Source organism: Mus pahari, chromosome 2 (assembly GCF_900095145.1).
Source record: "Mus pahari chromosome 2, PAHARI_EIJ_v1.1, whole genome shotgun sequence".
NCBI lineage: Eukaryota > Metazoa > Chordata > Mammalia > Rodentia > Muridae > Mus > Mus pahari.
Window position 1 is genome coordinate 29,462,676 of NC_034591.1, and position 27,297 is coordinate 29,489,972.

The window sequence follows — 27,297 nt, forward strand, 5'->3', positions numbered from 1 at the left end:
GTTCCTTGTTGCCAATATACCAACCTGACCATTTCTATCACAGGCCAGAAAGGAGCAGCTCCACTTGTTCACATATGGTTGTGAGTGCCTTCCCAGTACTATCCTCCCATCCCCCATCCCCACCCCATCCCCCATCCCCCATCCCCACCTCCATCCCCCACCCCCACTCCCATCCCCCATCTCCCATCCCCATATCCAGATGCAATTATCTCATGCGCTCAAGTCAACACTGGCCTGACAGCAGGCACCATCATTTAAACAGAGCAACCAAACATCCAAAAAGTCATAATTCTAGAGCTCCTACATGAATATAGTAATTCGGCAATTATGGACCCCTCAATTACCATCTAGGATAGATACTCACTGTAAGTCCCAGGTCTCCTTTAGGTCCTTGTAACCCCTACTTAGTGGACAAAGAATAACAGTCAGGTTAGGCTGGACCCCGTTGAGAGGGTAAAGCCAAAGCTTTAATGAGGCTTGAAAAAACATCTTGCCTGTTTTCCTGGAGATCCAGGCTCTCCGATTTCTCCCTTTTCACCTTTCCTCCCAACATCGCCCCGTTCTCCATGCTCTCCCTGTATAATACGGTTAAAAGAGAACTTTAGACCCTGAACATTAAAGCCAAATAAGCTTCAAGAAAAAATAATCCTACAGTTTGCTTTGTTGCAGCCAAAAATCCCTTTAAAGACTTAGAATTCTGTTGGCATAAATAGACATGTGGGATAAAAAGACAATTTCCACTTAAGAGGCATTGAGACACCTTCTGATCAGCTTGGAGCCTTCAGGAAACTCAACTGTTGTATAATTTACCAGGTTCCTGGGATTTCTGGTGTCTGTCTCCTAAGGATTTATTCTTTTATTGACTGTCTTTGAAGGATGAGGGGAAATAGAGCATTGGATGCCATCACAGGTAGATTTCTCAGTGTGGTGGAACAGACAGGAAACATGCGGTCTCAGTCCAAATCAAGGCTAAGACGCTGAGACCTTGAGCCTAAGCATTTCCTTAAGATCTTGGTACACTTACCTTCTGACCAGGGAGGCCAAGGCCCACTGTGCCCTTTGACCCTGGGAAACCTTGAGGTCCTTGCTCCCCCTACATGAGATAGAAGAAAGAGGTGTTCTTACTAATTCATCAGAATAACTCAACATATTTACAAGTTAGATACTCACTTGTAGCTCCCAAACTGCATTACAGCACTACCTAATTTCTAAGGATGATAATATAAATATAGATACAGATAGAGAGAGATAGGCTTCCTTGTTTTCTAGCATTCTTGTGGTATAGACAACTCTGTTTGATCGAGCTAAAGCTAAGAGCACACTTGTTCACAAATAGGTAATGTTTCAGTTTATCTTTGTATTTTCCTATATTTGTAATATGCTAAAGCCCATATTAATAATGGGGAGAAAAAAAATAAAACAGCATCCCCCCTCGAGGCTAAGAGCCTGTTTATATAATTGACTATAATCTGCTAGGTTCAGCTCTGATAACTTATAGCCACAGGCACGACTTGATTTTGCAAGTCCCCCCCCCCACGCTCTTGCAAAAAGCACACAAGGGCATAAATGATATCATGGGAGAGAATATGAAATGTAAATAATCATGAATAAGTCACAAAGTCATAGTAACTATGCTACTAGGAGTTTGTTCCAAATCCCAACTTATTTCTGGTCAGTTAGTAATTTGTCTGTGGTAAAATACAAAGAATACTGGACTCTCAGGACTATTTTATTTCTCTCTGTCAAGCTCTCAAAAGTAACACAACCCTCAACAAGAGAATCATCAGTGGGCACAGCAAAAGTTCTAACACCAGTCCCAACCTCAGACAAGCTTAAAAAGAATCTCAGGTGAAGGGAGAGGCCAGATGTCCACTTCTGCCACTGAGAACTTGTTCTCGGAATGTCACCTTTATGTCCTTGAGCCAAAGCTAATGCTGAGACACACTGAGCCCAGCAGGAAATAGTGCCTGTGTGGCACTGCAAACCCTGGACACACCTAAGATGACTCATCCTTGGAGGCTGAGATCCATTTCCAACTTACCAGGAATCAGTGACAATCACTTCATTCAGTTTACAATCAAGAGCACATTCCCTTTTCTCCCTGGGAAATCAAGAAATACTGAGAGGCCAAGAACTCTGCATGGAAACTGGTAGCAGCCAAATAACACACGCACCACAATAAAAAAAAATGTATGCAGCAATGTAGAGACCACAGACCACCTCATACGTATCAGAAAATACCCTCCAGTGTGAGTGGATCTCAGCCTCATCTAGAGGTAAGAAACCTCTGACTAGCTATAGATTAGGTTTCCAGCCCACAGAGATATTAGAGGACCCTGGGGAGACAGCTGCCCAAGATTCTACTACTCTTTGCTTTAATAAAAAGGAAAAAACCCCACATATATTAAATGTATTGTCTGGGACACAGAGTAAGCTTGCTTCCTCTGATGTTTTGTGGATGTGAATGAAGGCATCTTTCTTTAGTGAGATACTTGGTAAAAGTAGTTTTAGATTATTGAGGTGATGCCTCAGACCATTGGTGTCTGTCGAGAGGTTCAGAGGGAGACAAAAAGTTTGTGGACATACATTGAAAGGAAACATACTTAGCTTTGTCACTGCCCCAGAGGATGGGTAGTAAAACACACTGTGAGACTAGGATGCAGTGGGGAATCATCACTGGGAAATCTACACTCAGAGGCGTCTGGAAGGAACTAGATACCTTCTCAATAATCATGCAGGGTCATTGTTTCTCAGGCAATATTTCAGATCTCTACAGCAGATATCACAAAAGATGTCCAATAAAGGTTTATGACTTAACTGCCTTAAAGAAATGACGCAGTTTCCCAACAAAGTGAAAAGCCATATCCTACGGGAAAATCTTTCAGAAATCAATTAACACATTCAGGGTAGCTGGATGTCCAGGAGTCTACACTGGCAGGCTTCCTAATGGAAGCTTTCTATTTATAGTTGTTAATGAAGGAAGCTGAGTAATATCATAAAGGATTTTCCCCCTCATAACCAGTTGTTTTCCTTCAAACACTTGAGGGTTTCCTCAAACTTTCAGAGTAGGTCACCTGGCTAAAAGCCTTTACTAAGTAAGCCCATGCCTTAGTTCAGCAGAGGTGAATGAGGCCTATCAGATTTCCTTCTATGACTCTGGGAAGTGAGAAAGAATGTCACCATGTCACCATAGATCAGAAAGACTGCAAGAATGGCTGTCTATTGGGAATACAATTAAATAGACATTTCAAAGCCAACTTTTCAATCAGTGGTAGGGGTATCTTTAGGCTTTCAGATGATTGTTTTATAGGGAAAAAATTACAAGAATAATGCATAAATATCTGAATCTTTTAATTTTTGCAATACTAATAAGAAAAGAAATAATTGTAATTTTTTTCTAAATGTTTTCTTGGGCATAGGAGAAACAAACCAACTTCAGAGATGCTCAAAAATCTGTAAAATGGATCTCTGGTTTCTATTCAGCGTATAGAAAAAATGAAAAACCATCCTTAAAACAGCAACTGCCTAGAAAGTGTTTCCATCAGGAAGCATACCAGTGTGGCCTCCTGGACATCCAGCTACCCCTGATGTGATAATTGATTTCTCAAAGATTTTCCCCATAGGATATGGCTTTTCACTTTGTTGGGAAACTGTGCATCATTTCTTAAAGGCTGTTAAACCATACACCTTTACTGGACATTTTTTGCAATACCTGTGAAACGATCACCGTGCATAATTGTTAAAAAGGTATGGAGCTCCTCCCAGTCCCCTCTGTGGAAGTGAAGTAGTGATTCTCTTTGTAGTCTGCATGGACCTGTGGTTGTAGGACAATCAGTCTGCTCAGCGTCCTAGGGAACCCTGGATCCCTAAGAAGAGGCAGGACCTCAGCCCACGCTTCCCTGATGGGAATACCAGATGTCATGTATAATCTGGAAAGTAGGATTCAGATAACGTTCTGTGACTGATTTTGAATAGCCCATGCAGGCTACTGTGAGATAATAGGACCCCGGGGCTATAGGAATAAGGAGAGATCACACCTACCACCACTCGGCTCTTCTGGGACCCACCAGAACTCAAAGAAAGACAGGCAAGCAAGATGGTTGAGGAGAGACAGGCAGGAGGGAAGGCTTCCTGTTGTGTAGGCCTGAGAATGAAGCCACACCCCTGCTACCTCTTTCTGCTTAGGTTGCTGTAACCAAACACTGTGGGATGGCATGCTCTCTCTCTCTCTCTCTCTCTCTCTCTCTCTCTCTCTCTCTCTCTCTCTCACACACACACACACACACACACACACACACACACAGACCTATCTATTTCTTACTGTTCTGGGGGCAGAAAAGTCCAAGATCCACACAAGGGAGGAATCATTGCATGGCGAGGACCATTTTCTGGTTCACAGATAGCATCGTTCTGCTGCCTCTTCACATGGTGGAAGGGGCAAAGCAGCTCTCTGGATCTACTCTGAGGACACCAGTTCATTTGTGAGAACCCTTATCCTCTCCAAAGCCGTGTCTCCCAATAACATCACCTTGGAGTGAGGCTTTTGGCACAGGAATGGGACAGAGGTGGGCAAACACTATCACCCAGGGAAAGGCAAGACTCCTAAGGCAAGGGCAACCAACACCTTTCCCTCTCAGGCAGAGGTGATGGCTCATGGCAGTAGTTGGAAGGAAACAGACCACACTTGCCACAAGAAATCCAGGAACAGGCATGAAGTCTGCCCTACGACCTGAGGCCAGGAATGCATGGTCAGCCCAGGCTGGCAGGCAGGAACCTCCTGTGCATAGAGCTGGTATGAGTTTTATTGGCTGTAAATAATTTTCCGCTAAGGAATGAAAACAAAACAACACAAGAACAAAAACCCAGCCAGGAAGTGATAGTACCCTTCAGGGCAGCACTCGGGAGGCAGAGGCAGATGGATCTCTGGAAGTTTCGAGGTTAGCCTGGTTTACAAACTGAGTTCCACCACAGCCTGAGCTGTTACACAGAAAAACTATGTCTCGAGAACAAAACAAATGAAAAACCCAACAAACAAAATGAATGGGGGAAAAAAAAGGCCTTTAAAAATTAGAAAGAAGCGAGGCTGGAGAGCTAGCTCTAGCTCTTGCAGAGGGCCTGGATTTAACTCCCAGCACCTACATGGTGGCTCACAAACATCTGTAACTACTACTCCAGGTGTCCATGGTCCTCTTCTCTGCAGGTACCATGTACACACATGGTACAAATGCAGTAAAATACCCATAAACATAATATTTTTTATTAAAAGTAGATGAATTGACAAAATTTTAATTGTGTACATAGGTTAAATTATATAATATCAACGATACTTGTCTGATAATATCAGATTATATTATGTTGCATAAGAGAACTGCTTGCTTGTAACAAAAAATACTGAAGTATTTAAGAGAAAAAGTAAAAATACTGTATCTTCAATATTCTATGAAATGTCTCATAAAAATAACATGACTGGTTACATACATACATACATACATACATACACTGATTTTTAAATTTTGGTGAAATTAACATTTAGCAACTATAGATTTAAAAAAACCTATAGGAATTCTTTATACTATACTTGCAACTTACGCAAAATAAGAATGAGAAATCAGTATATGAAATGGATGAACGGATGAATGAGTAAGTGAGAGAATAAACAAGCTCACAAAAATAGCATCTATCCTTAGTATAGCCACTGAACACACAGGTACAATAGCTACTCAGAGTTTGAGAACTCACATGTTAAATAAACCCCCAGAGACAACAGAGTTCAACACATGGATTTCATATGGTGTGTGTGTGTGCGTGTGTGTGTGTGTGTGTGTGTGTGTACAGATAAGTGTGCATGTAAGTTCATATGCCTGTGGAAGCCAGAGTGCTGCTATTCCTTGGGTGTTTATGCATTTTTTAAAAAAAAAAATCTAGGTCTCTCTTTGGCCTGGTACTAGACAATCAGGTTAGGCTACCTGGTCAGTGAGTTCCAGGGGACCTCCTGGTTCAGCCCCTTAGCACTGGGAATCAAGTCCAGGCCATCATGCTTACAAAGCAAGCACTCTGCCCACTGATCCACCTTCACAATCTGCAGTCCGACTTTCTTGAGGGCATTTCTGCTCTTTGGATTCAGGAGAGTTTGACCATGATTAAAACCTTTTACTGTCCCTGAGATTTACATCCATATACCCTCCAGTTCAACTTTTAAAACAAGCAGTAGCATTATCCCAGGTGAACACAATCTGTTTATACACCCAATATGATTATCTACCACCAGACTCCCACCTCGGCAAAAAGTAAATGTTAGGAGATGTGGGGCACTAAGCTATATTTCAATGAAGGGAGTTTCTGACTCCCACTTGCCCTTTCTGCTTTGAGTTCTTGCCAGCCACATTTTCTCTGTTACCACATAGGTAACAACAATATCTTTATTTAGAAAACAGATTTTTATCTCTAGGATATGAGTGTCATATTTAGAAAAGGTAACTAAGAAGCCCATTATGAAAAGGAAAATGGATCAAGCTATTCTGGAAGTTTGGCTCAGGGCTGCTGTCCCTGCAAAGTGAAAGGTACGGGAGAAAGAACAACCTGAACCAAGGCTAGGTTTAGTGAGAACACAGACATTCTCAGGTTTATTTTTATCTCTTCTCTACCTTTGTCATTTTGCTATTGAGCTGCTCTCCCTGTGGGCATTTTCCATCACTCACTAAAAGAGAACGGGTTAAAATCAATAAGGCAAACCAGAGCCAGAAAGTCTAGTTCAAACATAACCTTCTTTTCTGACAAGGGGGTAGCCCTGTCTGAGAACCCTGGAGACGCAGTTTACATGGTGAAGACAAGGGCAGACCCCAGCTAGCATTCACCTGAGGGCCAATGGTCACTTCCTAGGCTGACAGCACCTTGAAGAGCTGAAAGAGGAAATAATTTGCTTTTGTACAGCTTCCTGGTCTTGTTTGTTTTTCAATTTCTAGACAATTGTACAACCACATGAAAATGTTTAAACCCCAATGGTCCGACAATACCTAAATATTGTTTTATTTAATGTATCATTCTTTCCTCTGTTTCTTTTCTACTTCGCCTCCCGCTTTCTGATAACACTATTACTAATTAAAAACTTGGGGGAGGCCATTGTAAATTTTAAAAGTAGACAGTGAAAATTTTCTGCCACCTGGAATAAAGACGCCAGTATTGTACTAAGATGTTGATTCAGTGGATGAATGGGAGAATTTATCAGACCAGTGACCGGCCTGAATAGTCTTCCAGTGTTTTGCCTGCAAACCAGGAACCACTTTATACTGCTTTGTGGACACAGCTAGTTCACATGTGAAGGAAATTTTCCATTTTTTATCAGCCTTGATAGTACATTACATTGTCCATGCCAATAGAAGGCTGTTGTCTAGAGACTTCTAGAAAATCAGGTTGGTCTGCTCCTTGGGCATTGACTTCCTGATCATAACAATCAGGAAGTAGCCACTGCCATTTCTTGCTTCCGAATGAGCAAACAATAAATTTATGTTTCTGTATAACTTCTTAATAGTCCCAGGGACAAATGCATGGGGGGATAAAAGTCAGGTTTTAACAATTCTCTCAAGCTACCATGAATTTTGCAACAGTTTTAACAGTAAATCTGTTTCTAAAATTCAAGTGGACAGATCCTCCAAACAAAGGCTCTTTTGCTTTCTTCTCCTCTGTTCTAGCTTGGCACTGAGAAGCAGTCCAGGCAGTTTTTCCCTCTCTAACCTGATAATCAACTGCTTTCAGTTTCTTAAAATCCCTTTCCCTTCTGGTACTGGGTTCCTGTGAATGTCCCATTTTGTTGTTAACACTCTCTAATGGGGGCTGAGACAGCCTAATGCGTGTTTGATAAAGTAACCCACTTGCTTAGGTGTAGAGTCATTGAGTAAGTTACATGCTATCAAGCAAACATTTGTGGGAGTAGGGCCACAGAACTTCTGGTACTTGGCCAGAATAAAATCCCAGAGGGCTGAATGGAACAAAATATGGCTTCATTATATTCAATTCCCATTCAAATGGTGATGTGGTTGCATTGTGTTTGGTGAGAGACAAGGAAATCATTTACTTTTACAGATTCAATGGCTGATTTTGAGTCTGTTCCCAATGACAATCTAACACCTTTACTATGCGTACTTCATTCTTCATGGTCTCAGTGTAGAGCCAAGAGATGTCAGCCACACAGTGTGAGTTTTCAGGACAGCTCCCATGGGAACGTCCAGGAGCTGGACCATGATGCTGCTGACATTAGGATAGATGGCTGTATTCCTTTCCTGAGGCTACTATAATGAATTACCTCAAATGTAGAGGCTTAAAACATTGCTTATCCATTACCTCACAATTGCTGGAGTTAGAAATCTGAAATCAGTTTCCAAGGTGTAGAAAGACCACATTTTCTCTAGAGGCTCTGAGGACAAAACACATTGCCTTCACTATTTCAAATTCTAGTCCTTCCTGTCTTCTACGGGTTTTCTCTAGTCTCCTCCACTCCAGGCCATTTCTATCAACACATCTTTCCTATCAGAGTCTATCTCCCTCTGACTCACTCTTCCTTGAGATGACCTTTAGGTCCATCCAGATAACGTGGAATATCCCCTATTTCTAATCCAATTTCCTTCTGCTATAAGGTAATAAATTCATATTCTAAAGATAAGGACATGGACATCTTTTTGATTCATAATTCACCCTACCATGGTGACTTTTATTCCCATAAAAGCAATATAATATGGTTGCTATGTTACCTGTAATTTCCACTTAGACATTATCACTACTATACTTAAGACAATTCACTTTATACTCTAGAATGTTGTATATGTATATATACATATATATTTAAGTATACATATACATATACTTAAAATATCTGATCATGTGCTGCATAATAAAATTTCATTCAACAAACAACCATATATATATATGTATGTATATATGTATATATATATATACAGATGTGGTCCCAGAAGATTATGAGAGATGAAAAATTCCCATCATTTACTGCTATCCCACTAGCATGTTACAGCCTGATGAATTAGTCATATCTTGATGGTGATGCAAATAATAATGCAGCCAATAATATAAGGTATAGAACATGGGGGGAAATTCACATGTATAACAGTTTTAAGGATGACTAAAAGTGAAGCATGCTCAGGGCTGAGGAGATGGCTTGGTAGGTAAGATGCCTGCTGTGGTAGGCATAAGTTTCTTAGCACCCACATTTTAAAGGCCAAGCGCAGTGGCGTGTGTCCATAACTCTAGTACTAAGGGTTAGAAAGTGGAGAGAGATGTGGACCCTGAAGCTCAGTGACCAGTTAATCTGAGCAAAACGATGAACTTCAGGATCAATGAGGAGCCCTATTCCAACAAGCAAAGGTGGACCATCATCAAGGAAAGACATGTGACATCACTCTCAGACTTAAACACACACAACACACATGTACACCACGCCATCACACGATCACACACACAAGCAGCTAAGTACAGTACCGGATGAGAAAAAAACATGCTGGCTTGCATACTAATGGTCCTATACTTTTAATCATTGTGTTACCTCAACACAACTGTAACATGATCATAAAATAGGACATGATGCTGTTCCTGCAGGAGACTCCCAGGTGTCACGTTTTCTGTCACTCTTGACTGCATCAAACGACCAGGTTAAGGAAGGGACCTATACCATCTGGATATAGGACACTCTCTCCTGTTTACACAACGATGAGTTCGCCTCATGACATCTCTTAGGACAGATCCCTGTTTTTAGGCAAAGCATAACTGTTGTATACTCCCTAGTCCATATTTGACGACATAGGTTTTCACTATCACTGTTTAGTTTGCGCCAGAGAACGACCAAACACATAATTTCCCTTTGGGGAAGTAAGAAGGAGTCAGGGTGTGCACAGGCTTGAACATTGGTTGGGTACTTCCCTCTCATGTGAAAGGAACTTAAGCATTAGGCGACAGATACACAAAACTAGAAATTTGATCAGTTCATGATTGCGTGTGTTTTTGTTCTTACTGCTTAATAAAGGGCTAGATTTACAGTAGAACTGATCTGCTTTAGTTGAAACATGCCTTGAGATAGCAGACTTATCAAGGAACAAACAATGAACTTCTAAACTCTAGAAAATATTGGCAGCCAACAAAAAGAATAAAAGTATATAAATATCTAAATTGGCCTCAGATAACTCATAATACACACAGACAAATATTCTCACTGTGGTAACACTGTGCTCCCCTTGCCATTTTGCTTAAGGTTTGGTCACTAGCCAATGCGAAGGAGGTAGAGAGAGAGCAGCAGAGGGCATCTGCGAATGATCCCAGAACATTTAAATCACCGAGCATGAGTGCTTGATTGCTTCCTGGACCTACACTCGCTGTCATGATTTCTCTACTTGATTGGGAGAATTTTGTCTCACTTTCTAATAATAAAGTTGTTCTCAGTTTAAGTCTTAGCTTTAAATACATTGGCAGGTCACAGGACAAAAACCATCGTGGCTTTGAAGGGTTTTGCCAGCTGGTCTCAGCTGCATGAATTGATTTGTCTTGCCCTTCTGTCTAAATCTCTCTAGATAAACCTGCCAGATTTCACAAATATCTTAGTTGGCATTCAAATATACTTGGACCACAAATAGAAATACAAGGAGACAGAGTGGGCTTAATGGCAGTTGGCTATGCTAGAGGCAAAGATATCTGCCACAACCCCTTTGCTGGCCATCTGTAATCTCCTAGTTCCCTGGCCCAAATCTCTAGCAGATCACATAGTTCACTGTTTGGTTCCTTTTAAAGATTTGTTTTACTTTAAGTGGATGAATGTGGGTTCAGGTCCCATGGAGGCCATAAGGGGACACTGGATCCCCTGGACCTGGAGTTACCAGTAGTTATGACATGGTTGCTGGGATGTGAGCTCATGTCCCCTGTAAGACTGCATATGCTTAACTACTGAGCCATCTGGTCATTAGAGGCTTTTGCTTTACGTGACTTCAATGCTTCCTTGGGAGTTCCCTGTGCTCAGGATAGACATTCGCCAGACTCCTCTCATTATTAACCTGAGCAATCTTGCCTACATCTGTGACTTTAGTAGTGACCCTATAAATGACAATCTTCTAATCCCTAGAGTCTCTTATCTCTAAAGTCTTGGCTTATCATCCTGTCTGCTTTCTAGAGTTTTCCATATGCTAGCTACTGCAGAACCAAATCTATCAAAACCAGAAATCCAACTGTGTCATTTCTTCTGCACCTTATGTGCCCACCCCTTAGTCTCCTAGGCTTGCATATTCTTTGTGTCATGACCTCTGTTCTCCCTGGTCATCCTTTTTGCCTTCTGAGGTACATATTTCAGATCTCTATATATCATATAGAGCAAAGAATATATATGGTGACTAGCCATCTTTTTTTTTTTCTTTAATCAAAGTTGTCTAAAGATCATATATTCTAAGCTCATCTTATTTAACCTCATAAACCCCATGGGTATCTGTGTGCCTCTTTAGGTTAATTAAGAAAATTTTCTGGATAAAACTTCGGGATTCAAACTGATCACAGAGTACCCAGACCCAATGGATACATCTACAACAAAACTGCTGGAACTCAGTGCTCAAGAAACATCAGCTAAGTCTATAAGAGCCAGAGTGTCTCCTAGAAATGCCAGAGAAACCCAGGATACCTCAATAACATGGCTGCCTAAACCAGACCAGAACAAGGACAACTCCAATAGACATGCCAATGTGGAAGGGGAAGGTCATATGACTTCACATTTAGAAGAGGAACAGCAGACACGTCCAGGGATGTTGAGCTGAGGGAAATAGTCTTCCCCTACGGAGGATCTCCCTAATTGTTTACCTCAAACCAAGCAGCCAACCCGGAAATCACATACATGCATGCTATACTGAATAGCCTGAGCAGGCTGTTACAAATATATACAACAATAACAATTAAGCAAAGGAGACCAGGAATTTGAGAGAAAGCAAGGTGGGGAGCATGTGTGGAATTGAAAGAAGGAAGGGGAATGGAGGAATGTGATGTAATTAAATATGAAAAATAGGCATAAAATAAGAACATATGGAAAAGCTCAGCAGATATTCATTGATGAATCAACTGAAGAAGATATTTACAACCATGTTCTCTGGGACCAGGGTCTAGGGTCTATTTGTGAATAGCTATTATAGCGTTGGCCTCTGAGACAACAGAATAAAACCAGAAAATTGGTGTTCATGAACTACAACAAAATCCACTGTGGCTCACTTGAGGCACATCCTGCTGACTGTACAGGCTACTTACACATGACTGTGAGACAGCAGGAAGTGCTGAGCCACAGCCTCTACCTGATCAGCTGAAAGTGGGGCCTAGGGACACTTAATCAATCCTGGTTCCATAAGTTTGCTGAACAGACAGATTCTATGATGTGTTTTGCATTTTTCAAGATACTCTTCTTTGCTTCCAAGATTAGTTCATTTACAGACAAGAATGGATACAGAAGCGGTGAAAATGGCAAACCCTTCTCATAATGATCTTGGAGAAGGCTGAATCATGACCTAAAAAGACATCTGGATTCTGGGTTAGTACAACTTTCTCTTTCTGTAACAGAACGCCTGAGACGCAGGAAGAAAGATTCATTTTGGCTCATGGCTGACAAAGTTTCAGCACATGATTTACATTTTGGGGAGCCTAAGGCAACAATGAACATCTTGATGGATAGCAAATGGTGGAGTAAACAGCTCATCTCGTGGCAGAAAGAGAAAGAGGCAGGAACAAGACACACCTCTCAAAAGCATACTCATCTATGGCCTCCTCCAGTTCCTCTGAGAACTCATCAGTGAATTTAACCCATTGATGTAGTTAACACTTCAGTGATCCATTCATTGCTCTCTCAAGAGCACTGAAGTCTGGAAACCACGGCTTCAATACACAAACCTTTGGAGAACATTTTATACCCAAACCATAATAAGCCCAACTCCTAGAACAAGTGAATGTTATCTTACATGGAAGGAGGTCTTCATAGCTGTGACTAAGTTAAGGTTTTTCAAACAGGGAGATTATTCAGGATTGTCTGGGTGGATCCCAAGTGTGACCATGAGTCTCCTGAAGGGGAAGCATTTGAAGAGCATGTGGTAGAAACAAAGTCATTGAGAAAAAGTAGAGTCCATTGACTTTATAGATGCAGAAAGGTGCTGTGTACAGTAGAGATGCAGACCTTTCCCTAGAGAAGGCTAGGAAACAGATTCCTCTAAACTCTCTTCATGTTCTCCACACTAGGATTCATTTTATTCTTATGGGCTTCCACAACTATAAGACTGAATGTGAGTTGTAGTCAAGCTGAACTTGTGACAATCTCTTACAGACACACAGGACAGCAACACAGAGACGAAGACCATTCCTCTTTCTTTTGGCAAAGCAGATCATAACAAGAACATTTTGTGTTAAATCATCAAGAAGCAAGTTAGCTGAAAAGACTTATTTCAAGTGCCATGAAGCTCAGGTTGTGGCATGAAAGTAAGGAAGCCATGGACAGAACTCAGGTTGTTTTTGCATTTTGCAGGCCAGAGCCCCAAGCATGGACAGTTTGCTCGGTAGTACGGTTCATCTATGGCATTTCACTCTTTAGGAAAAAAAGCAATCCTGGGAAAAATACCCTCACTTCAAGGGAAATGGATGACTATTCCACATATTACCCTTTGCAATATGACTGGAAAGTCAAATGTCAGTATTTGTGATGGTTTGGTTATCATGTGTATCCCTTTAAGGTTCTTGGTTTCAGACATCTTCTGTCTTCCATATTGTTAAAATGATTCTTACTCCTATATTTAAACAATGAAGCTATGTTCCATTTTCCAGAGCCCTCGAAGGTGAAGTTGAAAGAAGACTTGCTTCAGAGGGCAGTCTGAGTCTGAGCAGGGAGATATTCCTACTATGCAATCTGGGAATACCCACACTTAACCAAGAAACAAGAATGTTTTAGGCTGTTGTTGCTGTGATAAAACACTATGACCCCCAGCACTCAGGAGGCAGAGGCTGGCAGATTTCTGAGTTCAAGGCCAGCCTGGTCTACAAAGTGAGTTCCAGGACAGCCAGAGTTGTACAGAGAAACCCTGTCTCAAAAAACCAAAACCAAAACCAAAACCAAACCAACCACTATGACCAAAAAGTTTTCTGTGGCTGCTGTAATAAATTGTCACAAGTTCACTAGTTGAATATGACTCAGAGTTAGTCTTTCGTGGTTCTGGATCCCCTTAAGTCTGAAACAAATGTAGTTCATCATCTAGCAAAGTCAGGCAAGGAGCTTGAAACAGAGACTTGGGGCAGGAGCTGATGCAGAGGCCATGGAAGAGTGTTGCTTACTGGCTTGCTCCTCATGGCTTGCTCAGTTCGCTTTCTTCACTTGATCTTAGCCAAAAGGCCGAGAAGCAATCAGTTTGCTTTCTTACAGGACCTAAGATGGCCAGCTCAGGGGTAGCACTGCCCATGGTGAGTTGGACCCTACCACATAATCAAGTAAAATGCTCACAGACTTGTCCACAGACAACCTTATGGAGGCATTCACTAAATGGAGCTTTCCTCCGCTGAGATGAATCCAAGATGTGTCAAGTTAACAAAGAGAAAGTGACTGCTGATGGATTACAATCAGGATAGGAATGGTAGGGAAGCAGAGGGTGAGGGGAGGGGAGGAGAGGGGAGGGGGAAAGGGAGGAGGGGAGGGGAGAGGGAAGGGGAGGGGAGGAGAGGAGAGGAGAGAGGAAAGGGAACTTATCCACCAAACTGGCCATTCTGTTCTTTAAATTACTTTCAGAGTAAATATCCAAACAAAATTAAAAACATATATATAGCTAGACACAATGACACATGCCTTTAATTTCAGCACTTTGGAAGCTAGCCAGAGCTACACAGCAATACCCTGTCTCAAGCACTATGGGCATAGCAACAGTATGTATAATGACCAAAAGCAGAATCACACTAATAATGTACACCAGTGGAAAAACAAAAGGTAATATTCCCACACCATATAATATTATTTGGTTGTGAAAAGAAAGATAATATTTGATAACTTTATGTTGTTTTAAAATATGGCCATGAAAGTCCATATATCATAATTCAATTTAGGTAAGACACACAGGATAGGGAGATCTATGAAGATACAAAGGCTCATGGATGCCAGAGTTGATGACTAAATAGGAAGATAATGGGCAGTGGCTGCCTAGGCGCATGCGCTTTATTTTGGGTATTACAAAAATATTCAAAGTGATGGTGATGACAGCTGTAAAGTTATGTGAACATGGTAAAAAAAAAAACTGGTTAGGAATACATTAGAGGAGTAGACTCTTTAGTATGTGTTTGAATTTCAGTAATTAAAAAATAAAAAATAAAACAAACCATTCCAGGGTCTTCTTTCCAGCTGTGATTCTCTTACTCTGATTCCATAGACAAACCTGTTCATCTCATGATAGTAGGAATTACTGAGCCCCACCATCTAAGTCACTTCTCAGAAAATGTCTTTCAGCATTCATTTTTAAAATATCCTCTGGGGATTAAAGCCCCATGGAGTCTTTAAATAAAGTATGAAAGAGCCTTCTGACAAACTCCTGTATGTGGTCCTTCTGTTCACTCATCTATATGCAGCTTCCCCCCCTCACTGGGTTCAGCACAGCCAAGTTTACTCACACTGAAGGAAGCTGCTCTCTTGAATTTTCTCTGCAAAACTCTCCTAGATTTTCTTCACTGACTACTTGGTGACAACTGATTTGCTAACCTGAAAGCTTAGATGAGTGGACAGCGACTGAGCCAAACGAAAAGTGGAACCATGAAAAAAAAAAAAAAAGTCCATAGAGTCACAGATTATTAAACAAATCTTTCAAGAAAATTCATTTGTTAACTTGGGATTTTTGCTGCATTGCGCTTGCTTCAAGGCTAAACCATGAACTTATGTGAAGGTTAAACAGTAAAAGCAACAAATATAGAGATGATGAGATTGCATTCCCCCAAATTTTTATAAGCACACACTCACGTGTAAAGTGAAGTAGAAAACCACATCAAAGAATTAACAGCAACAGAAAAATCCACAGCGGACAGAGTGCCTTCCCAGGTGAGAACAGCGCAGCTCTAGCAATAATCTTTACAAAACAGGGTGGAACAGAAGTCTTCACATAAGACTGAGAAAACACGAGGAGTTCTCTCTGGCACTGCTTAAGGTGGGAGGGATGTATAAAATGTTACATCCATTTACTACACAGTAGACTACTGTCTTAGTCAGGGTTTCTATTCCTGCACAAACATCATGACCAAGAAGCAAGTTGGGGAGGAAAGGGAGGGTTTATTCAGCTTACACTTCCACGATGATGTTCATCACCAAAGGAAGTCAGGACTGAAACTCAAGCAGGTTAGGCAGCAGGAGCTGATGCAGAGGCCATGGAGGGATGTTCCTTACTGGCTTGCTTCCCCTGACTTGCTCAGCTTGCTTGCTTATAGAACCCAAGACTACCAGCTCAGAGATGGCACCACCCACAAGGGGCCCTCCCCCCCTTGATCACTAATTGAAAAAAATGCCTTACAGCTGGATCTCATGGAGGCACTTTCCCAACCGAAGCTCCTTTCTCTATGATAACTCCAGTCTGCGTCAAGTTGACACACAAAACCAGCCAATACAACTACTATAAAGAATACATTGACTTGGAGAGTGTCTGGGGTACACTGAGAGAAGAAAATCAAGTTGGAAGCCCAGGACAGAATGATATTAAAAGATTCCACCCACCTACACGAGACTATGCACATCTAATTGAAAGAAATGAAAGGAGGATTTACACCAAGCTGTGAGCAGTAATACCCTCCATGAGGCAGGACTGAAGGGGGAAGAGGAATTTTGCAAAATTGTATGGTATGAACTAGGTATGCTTTGTTTCCTAATTTAAAGTAAGACAGTGTACTGGCTGGTTTTGTATGTCCACTTGGCCCAAGTTAGAGTCATCAGAGATGTGGGAGCCTCAGTTGAGGAAATGCCTCCATGAGATCCAGTTGTAAGGCATTTTCTCAATGAGTGATCAAGGGGGGAGGTCCAGCCCATTGTGTGTAGTGCCGTTCCCTGTGTGGCTATCTTTCGATAAGCAACCATAAGGAGCAAGCCAGTAAGCAGCACCCCTCCATGGTCTCTGCATCACCTCCTGCCTCCAGGTTCCTGTCTTGCTTGAGTTCCTGTCTTGAATTCTTTCAGTGATGAACAGAGCTGTGGAAGTGTAAGCCAAATAAACCATTTCCTCTCCAACTTGCTTTTTTGGTCATAGTGTTTATGGCAGCAGTGGAAATCCTAATTAAGACAGAAATCTTCTTGGTTCTGTTATAAAGCCATTGGCACACATACAATAAGATAAAAAGCTTCTATTCCCAGGAATGCCCAGGCAGACAGTTGAGTGCCATGAATGATGTTGTAGAATTAATCCTCATGTTGGGTGAAGGCAGGATGGGGTCAAGACATGTGCGGTGGCTCCTTTCTCTTTGGCATCAAACTTTTATTTCACAAGCTATTCCTATCACTACATAACACACTATGTTGTCTCTCACTCTTAAACTATACCTTCCTCAATCACCCACATAACTTTCTGCTACTCCAGGTCTGTGCCCTGCTTTTCAAATGTTGCCTGTATATTCTGGCTTTCCTTCCTTTCTTTTCACTCTCAAGTTATAAACATTTTTAAAATAACCCCACACTGGAAAAATAAGAATAATCCAAATATTCTCCATAATCCCTGGATCCAGATTCATAATTAGTGTTCTCCCTCCCCCACCCCATATGAATGTGAACAACTCCTGGCTGGGTCACCATGGCTGCCATATTTTCAGTTCTGATGATGCTTCAATTCTCATCTAAACAGCAGCACTGACACCAAAAACCTTAACACTCATCTCCACTTGGCTCCTGGGTACCGCTGGTTTTCTGTCCATCTCACTGACTACTTATCTCAATGGCCCACATTTCTGGGTCTTCTTTCACATAGAACTCTCCAAAGACTCCAGGATGCTGGTTCCAAACCTAGGGTTTCTTCTCTTTTCTATATACACTCATATGCCTCATCTAGCACAAGAATTCAAATGCCACCTATATTGTGAGAAAAAACTTGCATATCTTGCTCTCTCCCCTGAAATCAATATTCCTGTCCCCTGTTCATGAGGAGCTCCCAGGGGAGGTTTGTCCTTATAGGTAAAGAGTTAAGCCTCTACATTCTGCTATCCTGGCCACACCCACTCTCCTTTCACTGTCCCTCAAACTCAGAAGATGCCAATTCCATTCTGTCACTTATCCAGGCTCTAGATCTTAATCTTCCTTGACTCCTTTCTCTGTACCCACATCCAGTCCAGGTCCCAGACACCTGGTAGCGTCCCAGTCTGACCCTGGGCTAAGGTGCTCGCAGCTCTCACCTCTCCTAACACTCAAGGCTTGCTGCATGCCAGTCAAACTGTCATTGGTGGTCCTTAAATGTGCCAGCCAGGGAGTCTGTTCCCAAATTTGTAACTAAGGACCCTTCCAATTTCTCCTGCCTGATGCCTGGGTTACAAACATACAAGCATTGAGGTATGAAGGACCAGGAGCTTGAGGAAAATTAAAATGAACACTGCTACAATGGGGAGCATTTTGACAAAATATAAAATTCTTCCAATGAGAGTCTCTCTCCTATGATTCTTGTTTTAAAAATCTACCAACATCACAGTAATATACACCATTAATTCCAGCACTCAGGAAGCAAAGATAGGTGGAACTCTGTGAGTCTGAGGCTAGATTCAGCATGTTCTAGGCCAGCCAAGGCTACAAGTCTATATAGAGCAAAACCTTGTCTTGAAAAGAAAAATTGGTTGAGTAACCATAATTCTATCTGGTTACCCTGGGAAACCATTTATTTTGCATAGTAGCTGACATGATTAAGATTAGTTCCAGTTCACAATCTCATCTGTGAACTACTAAGGTTAAACTTTAATATTGTTTCCTCTTAACAAAGCTGGCTGCAATGCTGGCCCATTTGCAATGAGAAATGATAAATTATAAACGTGTGCTCCGACTCTGAAGGTATAAACTCCCTTTAGAACATGAGTTCAGTATTACTAATTCCTAGCTCTACTTTACATACTTACCTTTGAAATAAACATAACCCATTGCTCTATGAGCATAGGAGAACATGTGCGTAGCAGACATCTTATATTTAAAGAAAAATGCTTTTAACTAAGTTTAGCGAGTTAGACTATTTGTGTTTGTAATTTTCACCATAAGGTGAAAATGCTAGAAGCAACTCTAGTAGGGATTAAGTAAGTATTAAAGAAGTGTCATGTCAAATGGGTATTAAAGAAGTATCATGTCAAATGGGTATTAAAGAAGTGTCATGTCAAATGGCAAATGATGTTGCTGTGTTTGACATCTTCATAAGATCAAGGATCAAGAAATCCAATTCTATAGGTCAAGTCTCTTTCTTTTTTGATACACACACACACACAATTTATTGAGATAGAGAAAGATGTGTGTGGAGATCAGAGGACAACTCATGGAAGTCACTTCTCTCCTCCTACCACTCAAGTCCCGGGATCAAACTGAGGTTGTCAATCTTAGTGGCAAGCACTTTTACCCCCTGAAACATCTTACTGACCCCACTCTGTGTTTTGATCTTTTCATTTAACAACAACAAAAAAAAAAAACTGGATTTTATATGTCACAGACATTTCTATCTCCAGTACTTAGACCAATACCTAGCACATAATAGGCTGATTAATATTTGCTCTGAAAGATGGGCAGAGTTAAAGACACTGTAGAAAGGTGTAAGGAGGACTTGGTCCTTCTGTAATGAAGAAGTGCTGTGTACCAGGTTTGCATTAGGCATTCTAGATCTAACCGCACAACAAGGCACCTGCTATCTCAGCATCTTGTGCTCAGGAAGAAAACAAGCGTTTAGAATATAGGAAGTCCTGTGCTAGGATTACCTGAAGTACCGTGAAAATCCAAGCAAAGTACAGGCCAAAGGAGTCAGAGACTTCTAAAAGAAGATGTTATCTACCATGAGCCCTGATAAATGAATAAGAATGGACTGGGTAACAGAGGGTGCTACGGGGATCTCCCCAAGAAAAGAGATCAATTTACACACAGAAGTGGGTCCAGGAAACCTGAGATCTCATAGGGAACTTAAAGGTTCTCAGTGTGACTAGATCTTCTAGAGCTGAGGAGTTGGGAAGATTCAACTATGGACGCCCAGGTCAGATATGTGCTTTGCTGACTTTATAAGCTGGTGTCTCTCTCTGTGAAAATATGAAGCGCACTACAGAGTGTTTGTTGATGACCAAAAGAAGAGAAATACATCTTCATTGCAGGAAAGCCACATATGTCATGGAACTCTTGTTAACTGTGCCCTGCATCTGGTGATTTCACTGACAGTGTCTCGGTATTTGATGATCTTAAATTGAGCAGAAAGGAAAAGTGACAGAGTCCAGTTTGTTCTTGGCAACTGTGTATTAAAATACATAGTCAGGTTAGGAGCTTTGTTTTGCTTTATAGTCCAGAGAGAAATTTAGTCCAGCGAAGCTCAATAGAAGAAAACCCAGTGGTAGATATGCAACCTGATTTGTGATTCTAGCACCAATTTTCCTGTAATACAGTATTCTTTGTTGCGTGTTTCAGCTTTTAGGTGTAGGGCATTACATAGAGATCTTTTCCTAAGGAGTGTTATCTGATAGATCTTCAAATACCATTTGCTACTGCCTGGATTCCTTTACTGGTGTCCATACTGCAGCCCTGTTCCTGTGACAGTCTATCTTCAACAGGTGGATCAGAGTTCTTTCCAAGAGAAAGTCAGACAGAATCACAAATTTGTTCAAAACCCAGCCAGCGGTTCCCGGCTTCACTGTTCAGGAGAGCCAAGGATCCTACAAGCCTGAGTGGCTACATGTTCTTCCCCATCCCACAGCTGTTCCTTCCTGGATGGCATTTCCAGCCCTTCTGCTTGGCTTCACACATTCTGAGCACCCTTCTACCTATGGAAATGGCAGAACTCATCCTTCATCCTGGGATGGCCATTCCCAGATTCATCCACTGCTCCTTATCTGCCTCTCTCTTTTCTTGTCGTAGGAGTTTTCATCTTCAAATATTTTCTCTAACTTCCTTATTTTATTTATTGCTAACAAGATGCAGCCTCCATGAGGTCCCGAATCTTTACCACTCTTGTCATGATGCATCAAGAACCTGGAATGTTATGCATATTCAAAAACATTTATTGAATGAACAGCTGAAATAAAGCTTTGTGCAGCTAGTCAGAATGAGCCAATGGGGTCAGCATCCTTCATTTTAAGCAGGAAGAGGCATGGACTTAATAGTTTATATATAAACTGATTTTTTGATATGAAAAATAGAAGCCAATTCTACTTTGAAAAGCATTTTAACACAGCTGGTCTTATCACTATGGTGAAGAGTGTATGTAAGTTATCTAAGTATATACATACCAGAAAAGCACAGAAAATATAATGCTGACTTTATAAAAACCACACTACTAAGGTAATTTAGGAAGGGAAGACAGATGGAGAGTCTGAGGAAGATTAATTTCTTTGTGAAACTAGCATAAAATCAGAACAGGAACTATTATCTCAACTAAATCCATTTTTCAAAGTCAACAGAAGCCAGTTGGGGAGCTTTGGATAGAGACTAGTATTCCAATAGATGAAAAACTTATTTTCTGCATCGACAGCATAGCTTCATAAGCCAAAGCAGCAGTATAAAAGCTCCTATCTGTGCCAATGCAGAGGACTGTAACGCACATGTAAGCACTGCTCTTTAAATGTCAGCTCTACAAATAGGAATTTGCCCCTTCCCAAGGCCTAAACTTCCCTCAACAACCACAAAGTCGTGAAAAATCTAAGTCATCTCTCAGCGTCTCATTTTCTTCTAATTAACTAACCTCAGATGGACCTGAAAAGTGTTCAGATTAGCAGTACTGAAAGATCTAGTGACAGACAACTAGCTGTTCTGTAATCTATCAATGATAGGTAAAATTTTAGTCACAGGAATCTTTATGAGTAGGGTCAATCAAGAATTTACTGAAAGTATACCCTATGATCATTGAACAGAACCACACCAAACATACAGATCCAATACCCTCCAGTTTATGCCCAGCAAACAAGGCCATTTCATTTTTATTACATTCACTGTGATCCCAATGCACTGAAGTGATAAATTCTGTGACCACGACTAAACATTTAAGAAAGCTAAATCCTTCTTCCAAAAAAAAAAAAAAAAAAAAAAATCAATCAATAGGTCAAGTGTATCTACCCAGAAGAGCAAAGTAATTATATAACTAAACACCAGGATACAGGGAAAATATTATTTCAAAAGTTTAGAGCCCCCCTAATGACAGAATCCAGTAATTTGAGTTACAGTGTATATGAGTGACTCATTTTGAGGGTCAAATAGCATAGTTGCAAGGGAAATATTAACACTTTGCATGAAACCTCTATATGTTTATTCAAGTATTCATTGCTTCATTTATTCACCAAGCAAATATTTATTAGTGACCGACTCTATACTGGACACTCTTTTAGGTACTAGGGACTAGAAGCACAGATCAAAGGAACCCGATCTCTGCTCTCGTGGATTTCCTTTTACTAAAAGAAGACAGGTTATAAATCAAATGAAGCAAATAAATATCTTCAGAGGGTGATATCATCATAAAAACAATAAAGCAGGATAATAGAATGACCCTGAATTCTGAAAAGAGAAGAGTGTGTGGTCGGGGATGGTGTTGCTATGGAGTTCATCCTTCAGCTAAGGCTTGTATGAAGAGAAGGAGCTTGTCATGTCAAACGCCAAGGCAGAAGGAACAACAGAGCGAAGACTCAGGAGAAGGGGTAAGTTTGTTGTCAGAACCAGGGTGAAAAATAATGGCCTGATCCTGTTAGGTGCAGAGAGAGAGAGAGAGAGAGAGAGAGGCACAGTCACACAGGAAGGGATCCACTGGCAGAGCTTCCGGCTGTTAGTATTGTTTACATTAACTTTTGAGAAACATTCTGGGCTGACAAAGGAAGTCTTTTAAGCGAGGAAGTAGTATGGAGTAAATTCTCTCCCTAATCAGATTTTACACAGCTAAACAAGATTTTCCAGGGACCTGGAAAGCAGACTAGAAAAATATCACTCATAGCACACTATGACTCAGAAAGACGAGTCAAAAAAAAAAAACAAAAAACAAAAAACAAAAAAACAAAAAACAAAAAACAAAAACAAAGAACATGAAAACTCAAATCAGTACTCGAAGGTTCAACCAACTGAAGTTCCAGAGAGAAAGATGTGACAAAAAATGTGTCAAAAGCCATATGCCAGAATATCTCCAGAAATAATAAAAGATATTAGTCTTAAAAATCAAGAATTCTATTAAATCTACATCTAAATATACAATCTATAGCTAAACACCAAATTAAAAAGAAAGAGGAAACCCCCCCCAATAAAAACATAGAGAAAAGGACAAATTACAAAGAAAAAAAAACCAGATTGATGGGTAACTTCTTCAGGACAATAATAAATATCAAATGTCAGAGAAAATTCTTTGCACAGGGAGAAAAAGCTATATAGCTACCCAGAATCTAGACATGGACAATATATTTTAAGAAGATTACAGAACAAGGCGTTTTCAAGTAAGATGAGCAGAGAGGTGTTCTGTTGGGCATGTTTTTAAAAGGAAACTCTGGGCTATACTTGAAGTGGAAGGAGAGTGGATCCAGTTCTGAGATATAAAATGGACTAAGGAAAATGATAAATGCATGGATCAATTTAAATAAACCCAGAGAATATTTTTTAAGGAATAAAATCTTGTCTTGAGTTAAAATTGATTTAAATAGAAAGCAGCATTATCAGGGTTAGGGTTAGGGTTAGGGTTAGGGTTAGGGTTAGGGTAGGGATTACAGCCTTCTCCCTTACTGTTAAAACTACAAAGCTGGTAAAAGTGCCTTTAGAGTTTCATAAGATGGATGTCAATATTTTAATCAAAAGTAAATATTGAAAGAGGAGGGGGAACTGTGTAATTTCCAGACAAGCAAAGTGAAAAATTGTGATAGTCAAAAATTAACCTCCCTTCTTTTTTCTTTTTCTTCTTTGTCCCTGCTCCAAGTCTCAAAGGTAGGTTTTAGTGCCTCTGTTTCCCCCTATTGTGATGCCTGGGTCTTCTTGCTTGCCTAGAATATAGAGACTTTGGTTCCTGCACAGTGATTCATGGTTCCTACCCTAACATCATTAATGCAAGAGATTTCTTCACAAGATGAAGGAAAGATTATTCTGGGGTTATCTTTCTGGTCTGCCAGCTTGAGCCAAGAGTTCTCAATAACAATTATAAGCATTCCTTTGCTAGAGTTTCTAATGACCTTGACCTGGGACTTATTTCCTCTCTTCTATATTTATTTATCTTTCAAATGAGAAACCATATATAGAAAGGTCAACTCCTGTAATCTTAAGATGTTTGCAAGAATATTAAAAGTTAACTTGGATTGTGAGCTACTTGCCAATAGGTCAGAGAAGTTTGTAGTACGGCAGAGTACAGCCTTCAGCAAGCCCAGAGGATGTTTATAAGCCTCTTAATGTGTGTTTGTGGGAAGTACAGCCTTATTCAAGGTCAGCCTTGCCCAAGGCTGCCCCAGGCACCAGCTGGATCCTGCTCCAATTTCTCATAAATCTAGCTTCTCTCAATGGTCACTCACTGCACCTGGGAAGACCAACTGCTTTTTACACTCTTGTCTCTTCTAGTGTTGGAGTACTAGGGAAAGAAGGCATCCGCACATATCTCACATCTTCAAGTGTCAAGTGTTAACATCAAGACGCAAATTAAATTTGGAGTGGTCCAGGGAAGTGTTCAGAAGAGCATCCCCTAGCAACCTCAGGAATGCATTCGTTTCCCAACTCTTAGGGCAGTAACACTTAAACGAAACGACATGGAACGTGGAGAGCATAACATGGCCCCAGCTCTCACTAGGAGCTCCAATCTCTAAGTGGTAAAGCACCTCTTACCTTGCTAAAAGGAGAGGCAATGGTATACACTAATAAATAACCACCAGGCATTCACGACAGGAGAGAGGTAAATGCCTGTTGGAAATTTTTAATAGTAAAATTCATGGGCTATAAAGACAGTAACAGCAGCTAAAAGAAATGTGGCCATGACACTACTACACTTGTTACAAAAATGAAAGAGACAAACATATAGCACGATTCCTTGACTCATTGGACAGGGTGGACAGAAAACTCAGGGTGAGATGAGGGGAGAGAAAGGAGTTGTTCCTGTGGTATACTGCCATTATAAAGTATGCACTATTATAGCATGGTGGAGTTTTAAATACACACCTGTTCAAATTAAATATTTTATATACTTTTCTAGCTTGTGACATTATTTCATCTTTTTTTTTAAACCGTTGACAATAACACACACATTGTATAGTTGTTTGTCTCCATGATCAAGCCAAGTTATTTTGCAATTTTTTTTTGAATTGGGAAATCCTATAAAACCTTGGGTAGGGTGCATATTAACCTTGACAAAAAGTACTTTGAGATTTGATATTTTTTCTTTAAGTTCATTGTAGTGTAAAGAGTAGTCGGGGGGGGGGTAATTAACTGCTGGAGGTTATTGGTTTAGTTTCCACTCCCCAAAACAAGTTTGTTTGACCCGTCCACACTGGTGTGCTTGATCATGTGTGGGTAGGAGGTACCCGGGGAGGAAATATGTCAGGATGTACATTTACCACTAATTGGATGTTGAAGGGAGGTATGTAAGCAGAAAATATGTCAGGATGTATGCTTGCCCCTGATTGGACCTAATGGATTATCCACTGAATTTTAGATTTTGCCTTTTTAAGCCCCTTCAAAATGTGTCTTATGGCCATTTTTTTTTTTTTTTTTTTAGAAACCCAGAGATATTCATGCCAGAGCATCCTCCTGGCCAGTATTTAATTAAAGTTTGTTCAAATTTGGCTTTAAATTATGGTAGTGTTCTTATTCTTGACTGGTGGGATTAAAAATAGTAGATAAGCAAATTGGCGATGGTCACTGATCATTGCCCATTACTTGTTAACAGGATACAGACAATATTGATGAGCTGGCAGTAATGATTCAGGTCCCATGAAGGTGAGAGCTCAAAGCTTTCATCCCAGATCTGATCTGAGGAACTGGGCCATTGCAAAAGGAAACTGCGTAGGGCCTGGTGCTTCAGGTCTGAATTTCTAGCACTTGGGAGGTGGAGAAAGAAGGATTCGAAGTTGAAGGCCATCCTTGGCTACATTGGGAGCTCAAGGCCAGCTTGACTACATGAGACTGTATAAAGTTTTAAAAAAAAGAATAAAGAAAAGGGAAGGAAAGAAAAAGAAAGTTGAGAGAAAAAAAAATCACCTAATAATATCTCAGATTTAGAAAGGAAGAAAGGAAGAGGAGAGGGGGAGATGGGAGAGGCTACAAGAGGCAGAGCCCAGCCATCTCTTTTCCTTATTGGTTGTACAGGATATAAAGGGTGTGACTCAGAAGGACATGCAAGTGTGAGGTAGCAAGTGAAAACCACAAATGGTCCATAGCCAATCCCACTGAATACCACCCTCACCCCATGGTGTTAGAAACCTGAGAAAACACTACATAGTTGGCATTTGGGGTTTTGGCTTAGAGTTCATCTGACTAGCTTCTATTTAGATTAGAAAAATAATTATAAGTATGAAAATGTTGGAATGCCTTCAAGAGGAAAATGGGCTATCTGAACATTGATTACCGGGATCAACTCTTAGCCCCTTCCTCCCTAGCCAGTTGTGTTTTAGGAGGTACAATCCCACAATACTATGCTATGGAAACTGAAACTTCATCTGGTTTTCATTTGACATGACTTAACTAGTTCACTGAAGCTCTCTTCAAACATTTAACCTACCTCAGTCTCCTCAGTGCCATGATTACAGCTATGTAGCAGACAGAAAATACTGTGCAAGCTGCCAAGAGAGTCCTACCTAGGTGTGATGCTCAGGAAGCCAACAATGGCCAGCATGGTAGGGTATCTATAAGGGTCCGGTAAGTGGCACTCACATGTTAATGATAACCCGCAGCTGTGCAATTAGACTTAAGGCCTCCTTGACAGGAGGGAAATCATGCCTAGTACGAGAAAGCTAGCCAGCTTCCTAGGGCCAGTGAGGTCGTGGATTTTTGAAGCGAATCTATTACTGCCATTTTGCTAGATCAGCACGAATCCTAACTACATTTGAGATCTTACACCTAAGGGGGAGTGTGGCTACTACACTTTATGGAAGAAGCCTTTCTTTATGGCAAATGGAGACTCTCAAAGAAAAACCACTGGA

General features: G+C 40.8%; 1 protein-coding gene across 1 annotated transcript in view; it reads right to left on the reverse strand.

Moving 5' to 3' along the window:
- Col28a1 (collagen type XXVIII alpha 1 chain) overlaps positions 1 to 27,297 on the reverse strand; it is a 173,094-nt gene that overhangs the window by 25,432 nt on the left and 120,365 nt on the right. Inside the window, exons 27-29 of the mRNA XM_021191488.1 lie at positions 1,025 to 1,093; positions 495 to 575; positions 365 to 400 (exon numbers count right to left, since the gene is read on the reverse strand). Coding sequence (XP_021047147.1) covers positions 365 to 400; positions 495 to 575; positions 1,025 to 1,093 — 186 coding nt within the window. The remainder of the gene's footprint in view (positions 1 to 364; positions 401 to 494; positions 576 to 1,024; positions 1,094 to 27,297) is intronic.